Source organism: Populus nigra, chromosome 1, assembly GCF_951802175.1.
Source record: "Populus nigra chromosome 1, ddPopNigr1.1, whole genome shotgun sequence".
In the NCBI taxonomy this organism is placed as follows: Eukaryota; Viridiplantae; Streptophyta; class Magnoliopsida; order Malpighiales; family Salicaceae; genus Populus; species Populus nigra.
In genome coordinates this window covers 6,487,635-6,507,947 of record NC_084852.1, presented here as the reverse complement: position 1 = coordinate 6,507,947, position 20,313 = coordinate 6,487,635, and the positions used below count along the sequence as shown (strand labels likewise).

Below are 20,313 nucleotides of genomic sequence, written 5' to 3'. Positions count from 1 at the left end.
GCTAGCATAATTAATTAGCATTAATAGATTAGAAGGTGCATTTATCTTCAAATAAACAAACATTTAACATAATTTAAAGATAAGGATAATAAAACAACAAGTTGTTCTAGAGATACATAATTTAACATAATAGATATAAGGTGACAATATTCAAACTCTAGTTTACATTAGAATCCATAAATCAACATTTTAACTCCATTTTGCATTAGAATCCATAAATCAACATCTTCAGCTGCATAAAGAAAACAAAAAAATTTAGAATGTGTTGAACACTTAACACTAATATTATTTAAAAAAAATGGTAAAGTACAAGACCTAATTGGAATAACCACACTTTTTCTATACAACATCTTTACTTTGGTTGAATATAGGCATTGAGTTCTTCAGTGTCCATAGGAGCAAAATTTGAATCAAATAACAATGGAATTGAGTCGATCTCATTAATGCCTATTGAAACATCATCATGCTCTTTTGTATCTTCATCATCATAGTCATCTTCAATCTCATTTATATTTATCAAATCTACAATTGAAACATACTTCATCAATAAACATTATAGTTATGACACAAAGTGAAAGATCAAATCTTCCATTATCTTCATTTAAAGTATCTTGAATAGTCATGGTTGATAAATCACGATGAAAGATCTCTACTTCTTCAGTTGTTAAAGATGATTGATCATTTTCTACTATCTAATTTTCAGTGTCAGAAAATGCCTTAAAATTAATTGGATTATAATTTCGTCCTTTCCAATAATTTCTACAAAATCAAAGTTAAGGTACCCAATATAAGTATCAATGATGTTGTGTAATAATATAAATAACTTTTAAAGAATTAGAGAAAAGAAAATACTTTTGTTTTAATCTCAGATTATAGTGGACATAAACTAGGTCATTAAGTCTGTGATGCTCCAATCGATTTCTCTTCTTAAAGTGGATGTGCTCAAAAATACTCTAATTCCTCTCGCATCCTGAAGAACTACAAGTTTGACTTAAAACTTGTATAGCTAGCTTTTGGACATTTGGAGCATAAGTTCCATACAACACCCACCATTCATCTATATACAAAATTAATAAGTTAGATTATATCAAGATAATATTTTTAAATTACTTTGAATATGAAAATAATAATATGCCTGGAGGAAAAAAGTTGCGATCATTTTTTGCAAACACTCTACCAAAGTCATGTTCTGCATTCCTAAACAACTTCATTTCACTTGTAAGCTTGCTTAGCAGAATTGCATTTCCATTTGCATACTTCTCAACAACACCTAGAAGTCTGGAAATGGTGTTTATATATCTATCCATTAGATTGACATCATACTGAAATCGAGGATTCAACCAAAATCCCGCTGCATAAAGCTTCCTATACAATTGTCCATCCCATCTGTTATTAATGATGTCTATGAAAGGTTGCACCTTAGTTCTTTTCTTTTAAAATCTCCTTAACATTTCTTCCTTTATAGAATGGATAGCCTCATATAAATATCCCATAGCAGGTCTATCATCACCATCAACAATTCGTAGAACTCGAACCAATGGTTCGGTCATTCGTACAATTGATGCACATTCTTCCCAAAACATAGAGTTCAATACACTATCAACAAACCTTTTTCCTTTGCTATCTTTAGCATAAGCAGAGGAGACCCATTCTCTAGATGTCACCATAGCTCTCAAATTATCTTTGTGTACTAAAATGCTTTGCAAAGTTATGAAATTAGTAGCAAAGCGAGTAGGAGCAGGTCAAAGTATTTGTTTCCCTTCTGTGAACTTTCTCATCAAATATAGTGGATAACAATGATTATAAATATACTTTGTAATACTAGAAGCATGATCAACAACAAAACAAACTGACTGTAGCTTACCAACATTTTAGAGTATAGGTTGATGCACTGAGCAACACATGGAGACCAAAATATTAAAGGAAATTCTTCCACCAACAACTTGCAAACAACAACATAATTAGAAGCATTATTAGTCACCATATGCATAATATTTTCAGGCCCAACAAATAAAACAACCTCTCTAAATAATTTATGCAACAACACAGCAGTCTTTGAGGCCTCTGATGCATCTTCTATTTTTTAAAAAATAGTTCCTTTAAGGCAATATACTAAGAAATTAATTAAAGTTCTCCTCTTTTGATCTGTCCATCCATCAGCCATTAATGTGCAACCAGTCTTCTTCCAAGTTTCTCGATAACTCTCAACAAAAATCTTCACTTCATCAACCGTCTTTGCTAGATAATAACCACGAAGAGCATGGAATTTGGTCCTTTATAACCAGGACCCATGGCTATTATACCATCTACAACATGCTGATAGTAAACAGAGTTTGCAGCATTGAATGACACACATGCATCAATCATCCATTTTCTATAGCAAGATCACATCATTCGATAGCTTCTTTGTTTTTCCAACAACTTTGGAGAGACTTTTGAGCACCATGAGTTGTTCTTAGAATAAAATATGCCCCTAATGTTATATTTTCTTTCTGTTTTCCATAACTTGCAGACAATTGTTTAACAACACCAGTGATTTTACTCTTTTTTTTATTGGCAACCTTCGGTGGTAACATTAGCTTCTTACCATCAGCTTCAGCATCATCATCGTCATTATCATCGCCTTTACAATCATCATTTAATTGTCTAATCATCCCTTCCTCATGCTCTCTTTGTTTAGCGCTATATAGATTGAAATCTGCTTCCATTTCTCTAGCTCTCCTTTTCTTTTCAACATTCCCCTGAAGATTCATAAGCATTTGATGACGAACAACTGGAGGATATTTGCGGCATTGTTCCACTTCTCCTTTAGTTCCAGCTAAATGTTGCTTGAATCGATTAATGCCTCTACCCGCAAAAACTTTAGCACAATATAAGCATGCTAGTTTGGTTTTCTTACATCCCACACTAAGTTCAGGAGCTTCTCTGCAATGACCTCATACCAAATCTATTTTTCCTCTTATACCACTTGATGTTGATATGGAAATTAAAGGTTTAGATGATTGAGTAGTTGAAGGAGTGCTATTTGAAATGCAACCATGTTGAGAAGCCATTTTACAAACCTATAGTAAATCAAATCAAACTAACATGATGAATAAAAAGGTTACATGTGTTGGAAGTGGTACTTGCAGTATGCAATGCATATGAAAAAACTTGAATTAGTAATGTGACAACATATTTCAGAAGAAAGGATGCATTGATCATGTTCAACAAATAATCCGGATTTAAGGATAACAGTTCAAGAACAATTAATCTATCACATGATGAATAGCTAGACACACCAAACATTATTGATGAACAATAATTTAGAACAAGAACTAGAAGCAATTATTCAACATGGTGTTAGATCAGGAAGTGTTACATTCAGACCATATTCACTTCTCAAATTACCAGTATTACACATTGTGCTCATTATTGGAGGGAAGTGAGCTCATACATAAGAGTAATTGAAATAGAAGCATCTCTCAAACACTAAAACTAAACTGCTAATGTAGGTGATTGCTTAATAAAACTCACCTGTCAAAGTTAACCAAACCAATCCAAGTTTTTACTAAAAAACTGGTCAACTAAGGGAAACAAACAATCTGCATTAAACTTCTTGGTCCATAAAAAATACTAAAAATTTGTAAGATACATTTGCATCAAGCTAGAAAAATAAAAGCTAAATTAATTAATTAATGACACATTTAGAAGACACCCACGCATAGATAAACTAAGCCACTTCAGATTCATAAGAAATAACATAACAAAATTTGATTGCAAATATAACAAAATAGCAAGTATCACATAATATGGCAGTGGCTAATTATAACATTGGATTTTATAGAAGTCAAAGAAAATAAATAAATAAAAAAAGAGGATTATGTTGTTTGCCTGAACTGTTTAATGATCTTTCTCTACAATTGTTTAGTTAGTTTCTGGGAATTGGAATGGAAATTATTAACAGAAAAAAAAAAGAATACCATTAACAAATTTGAAATAGCTCTTAAAAACTGAACATTGTCCATTCAAACTTGAAAGGAACAACAGTTAACTCAATTTAAAAACTGTAATATTGCAAAAAAAGGAAGTACCTGGCTTATAACACTGGAATCTAGCTTCTCTTTCGGACCACTAGTGCAGACTGCAGAGTTCTACAAGATCTAGTAAGGGGCTAGAATATTCACAAAAAAAACAGAGAGAAACCCAGTAGAGCTACCAATAGAAGATACTTGTAGAACAATATAATTTGATTGTTCGAACTGCAAAGAAAGAAATTAGGGTAAAAATTTAGCTTTCCTTTTGCTTTCCCAAATTTCTCGAGATAGGTGAGTGAGTATATATAGTCCGGGTCTCACCCGGGTTAGGCCGGGTCACCCTAGTCAGGCCGGGTCTGGCCGATTTTTTCTTTGCACCGGTCTTTTGTATTGCCTGGACCGGTCCAGGCCCCGGGCCGACCCACCAAGCCGGTCCGGGTTTAATAACACTGCTTTATTGTGAGGCCAAACTATTTTTTGATATACAAAATAATGTTTAGGTAGTGGGAGTGTGTTTTTTCAATATAGAAATTTCATGGCTCGAGTTATAGATTGATTAAGTTAAACGAGTCATAGATTGACTGGGTTAAATGAATTAATTTTATTTTAATTAGAAAAAAATAAAAAATAACAATGAATGGATAAAATTTAAAAATAAAAGTGATTAAAATAATCTAGGAAAAAAATATTTTAAAAAAAGGAGACAAACAATGCATCCCAATTTACAACCCATTAAATACAAAAGAACAAAATGGGGTGAAAAGGATATAAAAAAACCAGCCGTTGTAAATTTGAGTTAGCATAACAAATTTATAATTTTTATAATCATGGTCGAGTTAACCTAGAATATCTTGTCAAACCTACAGTTTAGATCATGTGATTAGAATAACTTGATAGAAAAAATAAAGATAATTATGAAGCACTTTTTTTATTTTAAAAAAAGTCAACTCATGTAACCTTTCAAACTCGTGACCCGGGTCGTTAGACCCAAAACACCATATCTAAAAAATCATGAATTTCAATTTCTAAAAAGTAATTTTAATTATACAAAAGGATTAACAAATTAGCAAATAAAAAATGATGATCAAAATTGAAATACAAAAAAAATTATATTGGATTGAAAGGTGAAATTGAAAAGAAAAATCAATTTAGAAAAAAAGACCAAAAGAATCAAAAGAATGACGATCAAAATTGACATAAAAAAATCAAATCAATTTTTTATTGAATGGTAAAATTGAAAAGACAAATCACTTTAACAAAATGAGAAAAAGAATGAGGATCAGATTGATAAAAAAAAATATACCATAAAATTGAATGATGAAATTAAAAATAAATTAAACTTTTACAAAAAGGCTAAGAGAAAAATTAGAAATGAGAACAATAAGGACCAAATTAGAAAATATAATACCATATATTTGGATTATAGGATAAAATTGAAAACTAATAAATTTTTTACAAAAGGACCAAGAAATAAATTAAAAATCAAAAGAATAAGGACCAACTTAAAAAAACTATTATATGTCAAATTGGAATTGATAGACAAAATTGAAAAAAAAATAAAAATTTTATAAAATGATCAAGAACAAAAATTAAAAATAAGAAGAAAGGACTTGATTTGAAATATCAATAATAAAGAGGACTAAGCTATCATTTTAGGAGAAGGAAAGAGAAAAGAAAAACCTCACCGACGACAAACTAGCCACTCAACACTAACACGTGTTGCCCCATAAAGAAGAAGACACAAAGACGCTTCCAACGCCATGGTGGGAAGGCATTTTTGGCAGCTATGTGATGCTGCTGCACACATCAACAATTTTTTTATTATTTAATTTTTTATTTGTTAAAAGACCCAATTGCCCTTTAACTTACCATATAATAACCAAAAAGCCTTTAGGAAAAGGAGAAAAAAAACCCTCAAGGTTAGTTTTAATTTTTTAGCTTTTAAAAGTAATTTGTCCGTTTCACTATACTTTTTTTAATTATTTTTTATGCTCAGTGAAAGATCAAATTTGCTCTTTTTTGATATAATAATTACATAAAAACCATTGTGAAAATACGCAATTGCCATTTTATTGTAGTTTTAATTTTTTTTATTTCAATGGTGTTTTAGTCGTTTATTATAAATTCTAAAAGAAAAAAAAATTAGCCCCAATCAATTTGGTATAGACTAATGAGAACCTGTAAAAAGATAAAAATACTTCCAATTACCAGTGTTATGTTTTTTTAATGGATAGGCAAAACCTTGAAATCATTCTTTTAATAAAAATGCCTCCCCGAACTAGCTTTTGTTAATTAGGGAAAATAGGGTTAATTCCTGGGGTTTATAGCGAATTCAATTTCCCTTTAACATTTAAATTGTTTAAATATTATAAACGAAAAGAGAAGAGTGCCTTACAAAGTACTATTTATTTAAATAGTTCTTTGCTCTTTTATTTTCTTATTTTTTTTTCATTAATGTTTTTTTTTTAATTTTATCTTTTATTATTAAATTTATTTTTTTAGGTTATTATACTCTCATAACACAAATTATGAGTTTTATAGGTTAACTCGATTTAGTGAGTTAACTCAATTGACTCAATTTGACATGTTAACTTTGTTGACTTGGTTTGACGTGTTAACAATGTTGACTCAAGTTTTTTTTTAATTTGCTTTTTTTTTAATTTTATCATTTAATATTGAGTTAATTGGAAATTAGACTTCATGATTTGTTTTGTTTACTATTTATTATGTTATTTCAACCTCATGACTAAAAAACAGTGCTTAATGAATTAACTCGGGTAAATCTGAGTTGTTTTTTGTGTCATTTTTTAATTGAATTTTTTTTCAAATTCATCATTCAACATTCAACACTGAATTGGTTATGAATTGAGTTTCATAATATTTTTTATTTTTTTTCAATGAGGATATATTGGTCTCACAATCAAGGTCGCAGGTTTTGACATTTTAACCCATGTTAAATCATATTGTTTTTTTGTTTTTTTTCTAAGAGGTTATCTTGGTCTCATAACCTATGTCACATGTTCTTCAATATTGGGTTTTCTTTTTATTGGGTTGTCCACGTCTCATGACCCAATTCAAGGGTTTAGCAGGTTCAACTAATTAACTCGGTTATGTTACTTTTTTTTTATTGATTTCATCATTTAATATTATATTTAATTGAAAATTAGATTTCATGATTTGTTTTAACTTGCTATTTATTAAGTTATTTCGGTCTCATGACCCAATAATAGTGCTTCACAAGTTAACTCGGATTGACTCTGTTTATTTTTTATGTCATTTTTAATTAGATTTTTTATAAATTTTATTGATCAACATTGCGTTCGACAATGATGATTTGAAATTGAACCTCATAATTTATTTTGATTTTTTTACGAGGTTATCTTTATCTCATTATCAAAATAACAGTTTTAAATGGTTAACCTGGGTTAATTTATTCATTTTTTTTCTCTTTCTATCACATTATCTCAATCTAATGACTCATGTCATGGGTGTGGCGAATTGACTCAAGTTGTTTTTATGTTATTTTTTAAGTTAATTTTTTTAATCGCATCCTTTAATATGGGGCTGATTGGGGATTATAATTCACAATTTATTTCTATTTACTTTTCATAGGGTTATCTTGATCTTATAAGCTGAGTCGCTGGTTTGACAGGTTAGCTCAGGTCGGTTTTTTAGGCCTCCTTTGAATTGATTTGTTTTTCAACTTCATTCTTCAATATTTGATCGATTGTGAATTAGATTTTATAATTTATTTTGATTTGATTTATATAAGGTTATCATAGTCTCATAACCCGAGTTCCAGATTTGACATGTTAACCCGGGTTGACTCAAGTCAATCCAATATATTGCTATCTTAATATTAAAAAAAGATGTCATCTTAAATCTTTTTTAACTCAAATTATGTTTTTACGAGTTGCTTTTAGACCCACAAAGTCAACTTAGTTATATTGAGTTAACTATAATACAATTTAATTTTTTTCTGGTAGAAAAAAAATACTTAACATCTTAACATTTTTCTTAACATTTAAGAAAATTTAACCCGACCCCTAACAGAACGCATGTAAATAATCTAATCCTATCTAAACAAAATCAAATCAACTAATAAAAAAATCCAATCCTGTACGTAATTTTTAAAATTGATCAAATTAAGTTTTTATAAATAATCTGATGAGACAAAATCTTATATTCTCAATTAAAAAAGTTCAAATGCTATCACATGTGTAATGTATATTTAAAAATATAAATACAAAAATCATAAAAAAAAATAGCAGAATATATATCAAATTAAAAATGAATGTAAAGAGCAAGTTTATAGAGCTTATTAAAAAAAAAAAAAATAGGAAATTTTATGTTTTTCTTTGACGAGTCAAGCATTGCATCATATTTGACTATTAGTAAAGTTTAAAAGTTGTTTTTATTTAGCCATTAAGCATCTTAGTTTTAAGGAGTAAATTATAAATTAGCATCTCTAGTTTTTACACAACAAATTTAAATAGGTCTCTGATTTCAAAACTAACTAATTAGCCCCTTATCTAATGCTGATTAAATTTAATTCATATTGTTTTATTTTAAAAAAAAATTCTCGTCAATTTTTCTATATACTCTACTTTGCTTTTCCTTTTCTCTATTTCTTAAAAAAAAATTGAAAAAAATGAATTTTATTTAAAAAGAGAATTTGGGTCCTTGAAGTCTTTGCTAAAATTTAATGACAGGCTACGTTAGGGAAACTAATTGAAAGAGACTTTTCAACATTTTGAAGGGAATTTGGAAAATTCGAGTGAAGTTTTTTTAGCAAAGATACTGTGAGTGTGTAAAAAGGGGGTAATATTGGGTTTTCACAGTTTATTAATTTTTTAATTTATTTTATCTTTTCTTGCTATAGAGAATTTAAGATAAATGAATTTTATTGAAACCACTTGTTTTATCTGTTCATGCCATATTATAATAAAAACTAAATGATACAAGGAAATTATTTTAGATCAAGAGACATTAAATTATTATAATAGTAGATTTACTTTTAATTTCTCATCTTTTTATGAGCGGATAAATATTTATTTATTTTTCTTTCATAAGGGCAATGAAGTTTTTTTTTCTATTTCCAAATATAAACAAATAACAATTTTAGCCTAATAAAAGAAAAAAAACTGTATTTGAGGGTATTTTGGTATTTTTTACATGGGTATTTTGTATAATTAAGAGGACCATGAGGGCATCTTAGTATTTTTCACATTGTATTTTGTATTTTTTAATTAAAAAGCTGCTGGAACGTGTTCTACACACCCCAATAAGTGGGCGGCGTCCGCGTCCTTATGGAGGCGTGTGAGACACTTCCCGGTGGTCAAATCTGCCCATTTGACATATCACTAAATGCGCATTCGTGCCCACTTTTACATGGAGCGGCGCGTGTAAACATATCATTGTTGGATTGGCGCTGGTGATTGATTGTATGAGTTTATTCCTTCTTTTCTCTTTCTTGAAAACTAAAGTGCACTATTGTTATCTTTTTGTTTATTGATTGCTTGGATCTGGCATGGGTTGCCAGACCCAAACGCCTTGGGTCTGGTAATCATATGTGATGTCAAACTCAGACGCTTAGGTCTTGCATCCTTAATATAATATATAATATAACAGTAAGTGTGTTTGGTATTGCGGTAGCTGTTATGGTTGTGATTTGAAAAAAGTTGTTTTATAAAAAGTACTTTTCGTTGAGGTTAGTTTGAAAAAATAGGTGTTTGGCTAAAACTGTGGTTAGAATTGAGGTTAAACAAAAAGTAGTTTAATGTGTTTGGTTAAGAATGCTTTTGCAATTGAGGTTATAAAATAATTTAAAAAATTATATATTAACATTGATGGTTTTTAATTTAAATGTTATAGATTTAACTATTGCTATTACATCATAAAATAAATAATACTTTATATAAAATATTTTTTATTGTTCCATTATAATATCTACAATTCCATCACGTATGAAATACATCCGACAAAGATTACAGTTTTTTTGGTTTTTTAAGCACGCAACAACATCAGATAAAATATAATCAGGAACAAAATTAAAATTGCAATCAAATTCTGCAAATGCTACGTCATCAAGCGATCTTTGTTTAATTTATGTAGTTTAATTGAATAATGTTAAACACTAGTTTTTTGAATAAAATACAATTAAAAAAATAAAAAATAATTTTTATTTTTTATTTTACTAGATCAAACCTGTTTAAATACATTTTAAATTTTGTACCGGAACCGGTTCGGCGGGAATAGTGCAGCACGCGAACAGTGCAGCATGATGTGCGCATGCAGCAGAAAGGCAGGAACGCGACGAGAGAAGCAAATAATTTCTGCTTCAACAAAATAATGTTTTTGACGCAGTTAATGGTAGGACCCACGTACAAAAATCATGGTTAATTTCATAACCAAACACTAGATTTTCACTGTTACATAACAAACGCAGTTGTAAACGCTTAGACAAACAGACCCTAAGTAAATTAACCCATCATCTGATTAGTAAAAAGACCAATATTAATAAAAATTTTGAAAAGAAAATTCTTGATTCATAAAAATTGACTATTTTATAAAATGCAACATAAAATACAAGTTACTCTTATTTTTAATTTATGCACCATGTAAAACTCTAAATTATATAAATAAACTATTTGACAACTAAATAATATAGTACCGTCCTTATATTTTATTTCAACTATCAAAATTCTAAAAAGATTTAAAAAGTCAACAAAAAATATAAACATTAAAATTTGAAAATAATTATTCTACTTCAAAACTCATCAGAATAAATTGAACACGAACACTTTATTAATTTTCTTATAGATTATTTTTTTTGCTACTGTCTTATGTTATTCTTACTATTTTAAATAAAAATTGATAGTATCAAAGTCTTTCTTGACTATTGTTTAGAGCATCATAGTAGTATCTGCTTCAATTTTTTTCACAAAACAAAATCTAATTTATTTATTATTAATTTATAATCATGTACCATATAATTCAATTATATCCCTAATTTTTAATTAAGAGAAATTATAAATTATATTATGTGTTTCAAATATTAAATAAATCAATTATTATTTGATAAAACAAAAGGTTAATCTAGTAAATATTCAAATGTATTCATTTATAAATAATTCTAAACAATTTGGTTGCCAGTTGGATCTAGCAAGGCGGCCAGGTCCAAGTCGGTTGGGTCTGGTATGACCGCCAAACCTAAGAACCTATAAAAAACAATTATTTAGGATTTTTTTAGAATACTTCAAGGATAATTTAAATGAATTTTTTTTATTAAAAAAATTTATAAAAACAATTAATTAGGATTTCTGTTTAGGATATTTCAATGATAGTCTAAATGTATTTTTTTAATAAAAAAAATATAAAAAATTAATTAGCATTTATGTTTAGGATACTTCAAGGGTGGTTTAAATGTTTTTTTTATAAAATATAAAAAAGTATATAAAACAAATTAATTAAGATTTCTGTTTAGGATACTTCAAGAATAGTTTAAATATTTTTTTATGAAATAATAAAAAAACTTTTATAGAAAACATTAATTAACATCTATGTTTAGGATATTTTAAGAGTAGTTTAAATGTTTTTTTTTATAAAAAATAAAACAAATATTAAAAAAATTAATTAGTATTTTTTTAGGATACTTAAAGGGTAGTTAAATTTGTTTTATAAAAAATAAAAAATAATTGTAAAAAATTAATTAATATTTCTATTTATGATACTTTAAGGGTAGTTTAAATGTATTTTTATAAAAAATAAAAAATTATTTATAAAAAAATTATTTAAAATTTTATTTATGACACTTTAAGGGTAGTTTAAATGTTTTATTTTATAAAAAATAAAAAAAAAATTAATTAAGCATGACTGCAAGATTCAAAGCGCTTGGGCATGCAACAAATACCAGATCCAAGGCGCTTAGGTCTGCCATGACATCAGACCCAACATGTTTAAAACACTTTTAATACTTTTTAATATTTGTTTTTAAAATTTAATATTAACATGCTGGAGAGCCTAGACCAATATACTATTTACCATCATTATAGCTTATAAAATTTATCGAGATTATAGATTAGAGGGTCTTAGATATTAACAGAATATATAATAAAATGACTCTATTAATCATATTAGCAATAAAAAGATTAAACTAAACAAGGGAAATTAAGCATAATTATAATTAAGCTCTCTGTTTTGTTTTGTTTTTTCCTATCTTTCTAATGAGAGGGTAGGTTACGGAAACTAATCAAGAACAGGCACACATTTAATTTTTAACTATGTTTTCATAAGGAAATAATATTAAGTTTTTTAAAAGAAGTTTTCAAAGTAAATATGTACGGATTTTATATATTTTTTATTAACAAATAATCAATTCATAAAAAAACTGGAAAAACTATTATTGAATAAAACAGGTGATAAGAAAACTATTCACAGTAAAACCAAGAAAGTAAAGCGAAAAAAAAAAAAGTGTTCACTTGCCCACGGTGTAGCACTTCCACGAGAAAAAAAAAAAACCATAACATAGAAAGTTGCACTGTTTTATTCTTTTCTTTTTTTTTTCTTTTTACAAACTGGATTATTTATGGTTTCCACTCCTTTTCTGGATTGTTTTTGAAAAATAAGTAGTTTGCTAAAAGTTTTGGAAAAATAATACAAGATAAAAAAATATTTGAAAAGTAGTATAAATTAAATTAAATTACGTTTAATAATATTATTTTTGTACAAAATCACTACTTAAAATAAACGATCATATTTTGAAATATGTTATTGTATACAATCTAGTCATGTTTTCAAGACATGTTTCTTTTGCAATTAATTAGCCTAAACAAAATTCAACCCAACATCTTATAAAGATTTAGTTGCTAAAATTGAAAGAACATTAAATAAAGTAATAATTAGCTCTAAATTAATAATTAATTTTAAATTAATCTCGAATAAAATCCCTAACAAATTACAACCATGTTTGGTAATCTTTCAAGATATGGTTAGAATCGTATCATTGATATATTTATAATAGTATTGCGTCTATAAAAAACGAAGCTTTAGTGTGTTTCTAATGATTCATTCCTTGACTTTTGTATATTAAATTTTATTTTTTGACCATGAGATCTTTATAAAATTTTGGGTTAATTTTTAATAAATGTTAATTAAATAAACAAATATGATTTTTAAAACAATGATTATTCTTAATAGCTTTTTGTTATTCTTCTAATACTTTTCTAATTTATGTTATTTTTACAAAACTTTTATCAAATTTTGTTAGAATTCTAAAATACCCTATTTCTTCCCTAAAATCAGGGACATTCCCAATACTTTCTCGAAAAGAGAAAAAGGACATACTAAATAATATTTACGATACAGCAATAGGAGGCACTGGATTGGAATGCCCATGGCACATATTTTCGATTTTTCTTTTTAATTTTTCTTTTATGATTTTAGAAAACAACTAGTTATTTGACTCATGGTTCGTTTTGGATAATTTTCTTTTATAAATAACAAATAAACATGCAAGTTTAAATATATTTTTTTAAAAAATTTAGTAATAAATAAAAAAATATATATATGCATTTAATTAAATATATCAAGAACTATTTATATCAATAAATACATATCAATGTATTTATTTAACTTGCTTTGCTGCAAGTCGAATAACTTTTGTGCCAATAAAAACATATAAGGTTTTAAATTAAAATAGAAAAATGAAACAATGTTGTAATTTTTACAGTGAAACACTATTTTTTTAGTCTTTGTATAATAACTTAAAAAAAGTATTAAAAAAATAAAAACATATTACAAAAGAATAAGAAAAAAAAACAAAAAATGGTATAAATAGACTAGAGAGATAAATATTTAAAGTATATATAAAAAATATTTTTTATAAAAAAAAGTGTAAAGAAGAAAAAAAACTAAAAAAATATTATAAAAAATGAAGATAAGAAAAAACAAATGATAAACAGGTCATGTCAAGTATAAAATAATAAAATATCAAGTATAAAAAAACTTATTTTCTAAAAAAACTTAAAAATTATAATTTTGTCACCTAAAAGATTTACAATTATAGCATTAATATGATATAATAATATATTCCTTTCCCATGTGTGATGTGCGTTGCTATAGTTTTTGTAGGGTCATTCCTCCCCTCTTATAGCCAGTCTAAAGCAATGATATTAAATCCGGCCCGGCCTAACAGGTCAATCCGGGATTCAGCTAATTTAGTGATTGGATTGGTTTGGGTTTAGTAAAAGACCGGCTGTGGCAATAGCCTGGCCAAACTCGAGCGACCCGGGCGAACCCGGATGAGATCCGGTTTTTTTTTTCAAATGTGGGATTTGAAACCCATTGGTATATATATTATATGTTCCCAAGAAAAAAGTCATATTTTTTCAATGTGAGATAAAAAACCTTTTGGTTTAAATACTTCAACTTAAAAAGATAACATGGTATCTTTTCAATGTGGGATTTGAAACCCTTTCATATATATACTCCATGTTTCCATGAAAAAAATTATGTTTTTTCGATGTGGGATTTGAAACCCATTAGTATATATACTCTATATTTCCAAGAAAAAAATCATGTTTTTTCAATGTGGGATAAAAAACCTTTTGGTTTAAATACTTCAACTTAAAAGGATAACATAGTATCTTTTCAATGTGGGATTTGAAGCCCTTTCATCTATATATTCTATGTTCCCATAAAAAAAGTTATGTTTTTTTGATGTGGGATAAAAAACCTTTTGGTTTAAATACTTCAACTTAAAAGGATAACATAATATTTTTTCAATGTGTGATTTGAAGTCCTTTCATATATATATTCTATGTTCCCATGAAAAAAGTTATGTTTTTTCAATGTGGGATTTGAAACCTATTAATATATATACTTTATGTTTCCAAGAAAAAAGTTATGTTTTTTTCAATATGGAATAAAAAAACTTTTTAAAATATTATTTTAAACTTCATTTTATGTATAATCTATATTTACATGGATCTTTTCATATGAAATATTAAAATTTTAATTTTTTTTAAATTTTTCCAGGTTGACCCGAGTTGACCCGGGTTGACCTATAAAACCTGAGACCCGGCTCCTTAACCGGGTCAACCCCAGACCTGGTTTAATAAGTATGATCTAAAGTCATGGTTTCAAACTAATCGAATGCCAAGTCCAAGTCTACTCTGGCCATTAAAACACAAGACCAGATTATCGAACGATGATTCAACACTCTGTACTCAACAAGTTCTGCAGGCGTCAATGGGAATGTACAAATCTTTCTCCCGTGTTTGAGGCTCTATTTATTTTTGCTTTTTCAAAATATATTTTTTTAAAATTAATTATTTTTTTACTTTAAATTATTATATTTTAAAAAATTTTAAATTATTTTGATTCGCTGATATCAAAAATAATTTTTAAAAAATAAAAAATATATTATTTTAATATATTTTTAAATAAAAAATATTTTAAAAAATAATTATAATCACATTTCTAAACAGCCTCTCAATCTATTTTTATAATAATAATAATAAAAAGTTCTGCTAGAGCAATGATACGTGATTGGTTCTCATTGTCAAATGAAAATTCTCTTCAATTTATTTTGTTTTTTCTCCTCTAGTTCTAATTAACTAGATCTAATTGGTAGTGATTTGGTAATTGGAAGGCTCTTGAAAATGGCTGTGAATACTAGCCAATTCAGTGAAAAAATAAATAAAATTACTTGCATTATTGCAATCAATTGTGGTTAAATTTAATTTTATAGTTTTTTAAGAAATTGTTTTTCAAAATATTTTTTATTTAAAAAAATATATTAAAATATTTTTTTTATTTTTTAAATATTATTTTTGATATTAATACATCAAAACCATTTAAAAACATAAAAGATAAAAATAAAATTTAAAAAATTCTATTTTAAACACAACTTCAAACAACACATCTAACTTGTATGGATTGATGAAGCCTTGGAGGAGAACGAGTGATCGGCTATAAATAGTTGAATCCTACGTGGATATATAACACCAAGAAGACCCTTCCTTTTTGAGCAATTTCCCTAAATTTTATACTTCCTTGTAGTATTTGTCGTAATCTAAACGGAGCATACAAAGCGCGAGACTAACGGCCCTCGGTAAACTACCCAAACGCCACCTTCTTCTTAACAAAAGACGCACACTTTCCCTCGTTTTCTCGGATTTTCTCCACAGTTTTCTCTCCCCACAAATACCACCTAAATCCCCGCATGCACACATAAAAAATCTGTAACTAACAACACCGCAATCTTTTATCTAATAACACCCCCCATGCAGTCGACCAAGACCAAAAAAACCAACAGCAACACTGACCAAAACAGAAAAAACAAGAACAAAAACAAGTTCTTGTTGTGTTTTAGACCAGTGGTTATGGACGGTCTAGAGCGACAAGGCCTTGAAGAGGGAGGGGACCACTATGGCGGTGGAGATCCAGTTCTTAAGTGTGTCAAGTTGGAGATCAAAGACGGAGAAGTTTTCCCTCAGATATTTCCCACCAACCTACCATCTTCAAGCAAGGAATCAACTGCTTACCCGGAAAAGAAAGGTCACAAGAAGAATATTTCTCGCTTATTGAAGGCAATTTTGTTCGAGACATCACTGGTAAGTATCTTCTTCCAATGACTTTGACTTTTGTTATAGCTTTTCCCCTGTTTTTAACGATGATGTTTGATTCGTTATCTTTAATTTCACACACAGTCTTATTCGTTATTCGGTAATTGGTGTGTGTTATTTGTTGTTCGATCAACGAATTGTTTGGTTTTGCTTCTTGTTTTCCGGCTTATTTTCGTCACCATATTCAGAAGTTCAAGTTCTGGTCCTGTTTTTTCCATTAAAATTTATTCTTTGAATTTTGAATATTATTGTACGTTCGGTCTTCCCGACTCTTGCTTTTTATAGCATTACTATCTCTCTGGTTTTGGCCGCCCGATTTGATCCATTCAAGTTTTTTTTTTTTAATCATAATTGTAATGATGAAACTATTGATGGACAATATTTATATTGAATTTCTCTGGACTAAATCTGTTTGCTTTTCTGCTACATGGTCTTAGAATCGATGCTCTATTCTTTTGACCTGCTGTTGGGTCTAAACTACACGATTGATCAATGAAAAGTCCAACAATTCAATTTTTTATTTCAATCAAACAGTTTCCCAATATAACTGTGTAACTTAATGACAAAAGATCTACTACATGTTATCTTGAGATAATTCTCCACTGTTTGCTTCCATGTGTCTCACGATACTGATTTCTGGGTACTTTATTGATTTCTTCGACAGGCCAAGAAGAATAAGAAAAGGAAACTTCTGCAAAAGTTGAAACAGTCAGAAAAGGTTGAGAAAGAATCAAACCCAGAAAAAAACTCAGTAGATTCCAAGAATAAAGAATTTGCCAAGAAAGATGATGGGATAAAAATCTCCAACAGCAACATGACTGGCTCTTCACATTCTTCTTTATGGTCCTCGAGTTCTTCATCGCTTTCTTTAAATTCAAGGTCATTTTCTGATACAAGCCGGTCATTTCGATCAAATTCATCCGAATTTAAACTGAAGCAGGACAATATGCAAGGGAATGGAAAAGGGCATACTTCTACTATCGGTCTGTGTTTGGTTCTTGTAAGTCTCATGGTCTTGGTCTTATGGGGCAAGGTATGTGCTATATTATGCACCTCGACATGGCTTTTCTTGGTGCCTCGTTGTTCGAAAGCCAGGAATAACTTATCGCAAAAGATATTTGATTATGAAGGGATTGATTCCAAAGAGTACAAGAAGATGATTATTATGGAGGGGTTCCTGGAAAGGAGCCGTAATCATGTTCTTTAACCCTTTAATTTGACAAGCAGAAATTAATAGAGCTAGCAGTGGATTTAAATAATTTTTGAGGTTTCATATAGCTGCCTTGTGTGTGCATAGAGAATATTCAGGATATTTTTTTAAAAAAACATTTTTGATGAAATGAAGCTGGCCTCGAGAATGCTAGCTATGGAGGGTCTCGTGATTTTGTATTTGTTTTTTTTTTTTCATTTGTGGTGTGTAAACATACGGCATAATAAAATATTTTTCAAAGAAACTGAAAATACATTAATGTTTCTAATTAAGATTACATGTAGAGTTTGATAACTTTCCATGATTATCTTCTATATATACGTATGCATTGTTCATGGCAACGATTCGGTACACTTTCTTTTGTCTGTCTCCTTCGGCTAGCATCATGGGGATGATCGATGTCTTGAGTAAAAAAGTTCAAGATTTTTCTCATTACCAATCTACAAGCATGCCACACTTCTCATTACCTAACATTGCACTACTTGGCACCTCACTGCTAATCTGATAGAACAATCCAAAATTCGAAGTCAAAGATTAATCAATGCCACCAAGTTAGTGATCTGTTACAGCATTATGATGATGTCAGTAAATATCGCAACTTTTTAAAAAACAATATGCTCGGATGATTTTTCCCAAATTGGGAGGATTAATCCACTTGTTGGTATATCGAGTTTAAACTTTAATGGATATGTTGTCCGTGTTTTGTTGGGGTCGAATAAAATTTTTTTTAAGTAAAAAAAAGATCAGTTAAAAAAACCAAGTTGCAAAGTTATTGGTTAAAATAATAATTTAAATAATAGAAAATAAATTAATAGAAAAACAATATAAAATAAAAATCACACTTAAATCTATTTGAATTATCAAAACAAAAAAAAGAGTTAAACTTAAAAAGAATAGAAAACATCATCTAAAAAAAAAAGGGAGCCAAGCAAACATAGATGGACTTTCTAAATCTCATCTAATATAAAAAATTTAAAACTTGTTAAATTATGGATTTAAGTTCAATTAAAAAGTTTAAATGTCATCCAATTTAATTTTAAATAATAAAATTATTGAAAAACTATTAATAAAAAAAACTTGCAAAAGAAAAGGAACAAAAAGAAGAAGAATAATGAGGCTAAAATTTGACAAGAAAAAACCCAACGAGGATGAAATTTGAAAAAAAAATATCCCAAACAAAAAATAAATTATAATTAAAAGAATTATAACCAAATTTAAAAGATTAAAAAATTATAATGGGATAAAATTGAAAATCATTTATAATATGATAGATTATTTATAGATTAAAAATGATAGGGGGTGAAAAACAAATGTTGAGGGCTAGTTCAATAGAACCAAATCGGAAAAAAAAATTAAGAAAAAAAAATTTGAAAAAGAGAATTAAACCAAAAAAATAACAAAATAAAAGTTTAAAAAGGTTAAAAAAAATAAGAAAATATCAATTTAGAAATAAAAAAGGGCAAGCCTAACAAACCTCTTAAACCTAGTCTAATCTCTAAATGTCAACAAATTTAATTTTAAATGATGAGATAGGTAAATAAATATTAATAAAAAAAACCCTGCAATAGCATCATAAAAATAAGGATAAAACTTGACAGACAAAACCCAAAAAGGATGTAATTTAATGAAAAGATAAAAAAATAATACCAAATAAAATAAATATCAATTGAAAGAATAATAACTAAATTTTAAATTTTAAATAAATTATAATGGGTGAAATTGAAAACATCTGTGAAAACCAATTAAACTCGGATAAACATCTTAAACATGGTCAAATCTTAAAAAGCTCGCAACTTATGAAACCCTGGATCCAGGTTCTATGAAGAAATTTATTATAAGTCAATTTAAAAATATAAATTTTAAAAACTTGTCAAGGCTAAAAAAAATAACAAAAAAAGCCTTGAGCAAACTTAACAGCTAACCTGGGTCAACAAATCAAACACATGACCCAAGACATGAAATTGAAATGACCATATAAATAGGAAAACAAAAAAAAATATTAAAAAAATGTTTTAAAAAATATAGAAGTCAACTCAGGCTAATCCTTCAAATTTATAACCCGGGTCATGAGACCGAAGTAACCCCATTAAAGCCAAGCCTGAAAAACAAGGAAGCAAGATTCTTAATCAAACAAATATTAAGGGATGAAATTGAGAAAAAAAATCAATGCAAACAACAATGCAAAAAAATACAATTAAAAGAATTAGGACTAAGCTCGGCATAAAAATTAAATGAAATTAAATGTTTAGGGAAAAATCAAATGAAATTAATTTTTTATGGATGGAATTACAAAAAAAAAACCATTAGCAAAATGATTTTGAAAGTAACAATTAAAAAAATAAGAACCGAATTTGACATAAAAATTAAATGAAAATAAATATATATCGATGAAATTGAAGAAAAAAAAACAAATAAATCAAAAAAAATAATTCAAAACAAAATAAATAGTAATTAAAAA

General features: G+C 27.9%; 1 protein-coding gene across 1 annotated transcript; it reads left to right on the top strand.

The window, feature by feature from the left end:
- Positions 1-16,097: 16,097 nt before the first annotated feature.
- On the top strand, positions 16,098-18,127 carry LOC133685487 (uncharacterized protein At5g23160-like). The gene is made up of 2 exons (XM_062106906.1): positions 16,098-16,633; positions 17,310-18,127. Exons 1-2 carry the CDS (start codon positions 16,304-16,306, stop codon positions 17,850-17,852), a joined length of 873 nt encoding a protein of 290 aa, XP_061962890.1. The 5' UTR covers positions 16,098-16,303; the 3' UTR covers positions 17,853-18,127.
- The last annotated feature ends 2,186 nt before the right edge of the window (positions 18,128-20,313 follow it).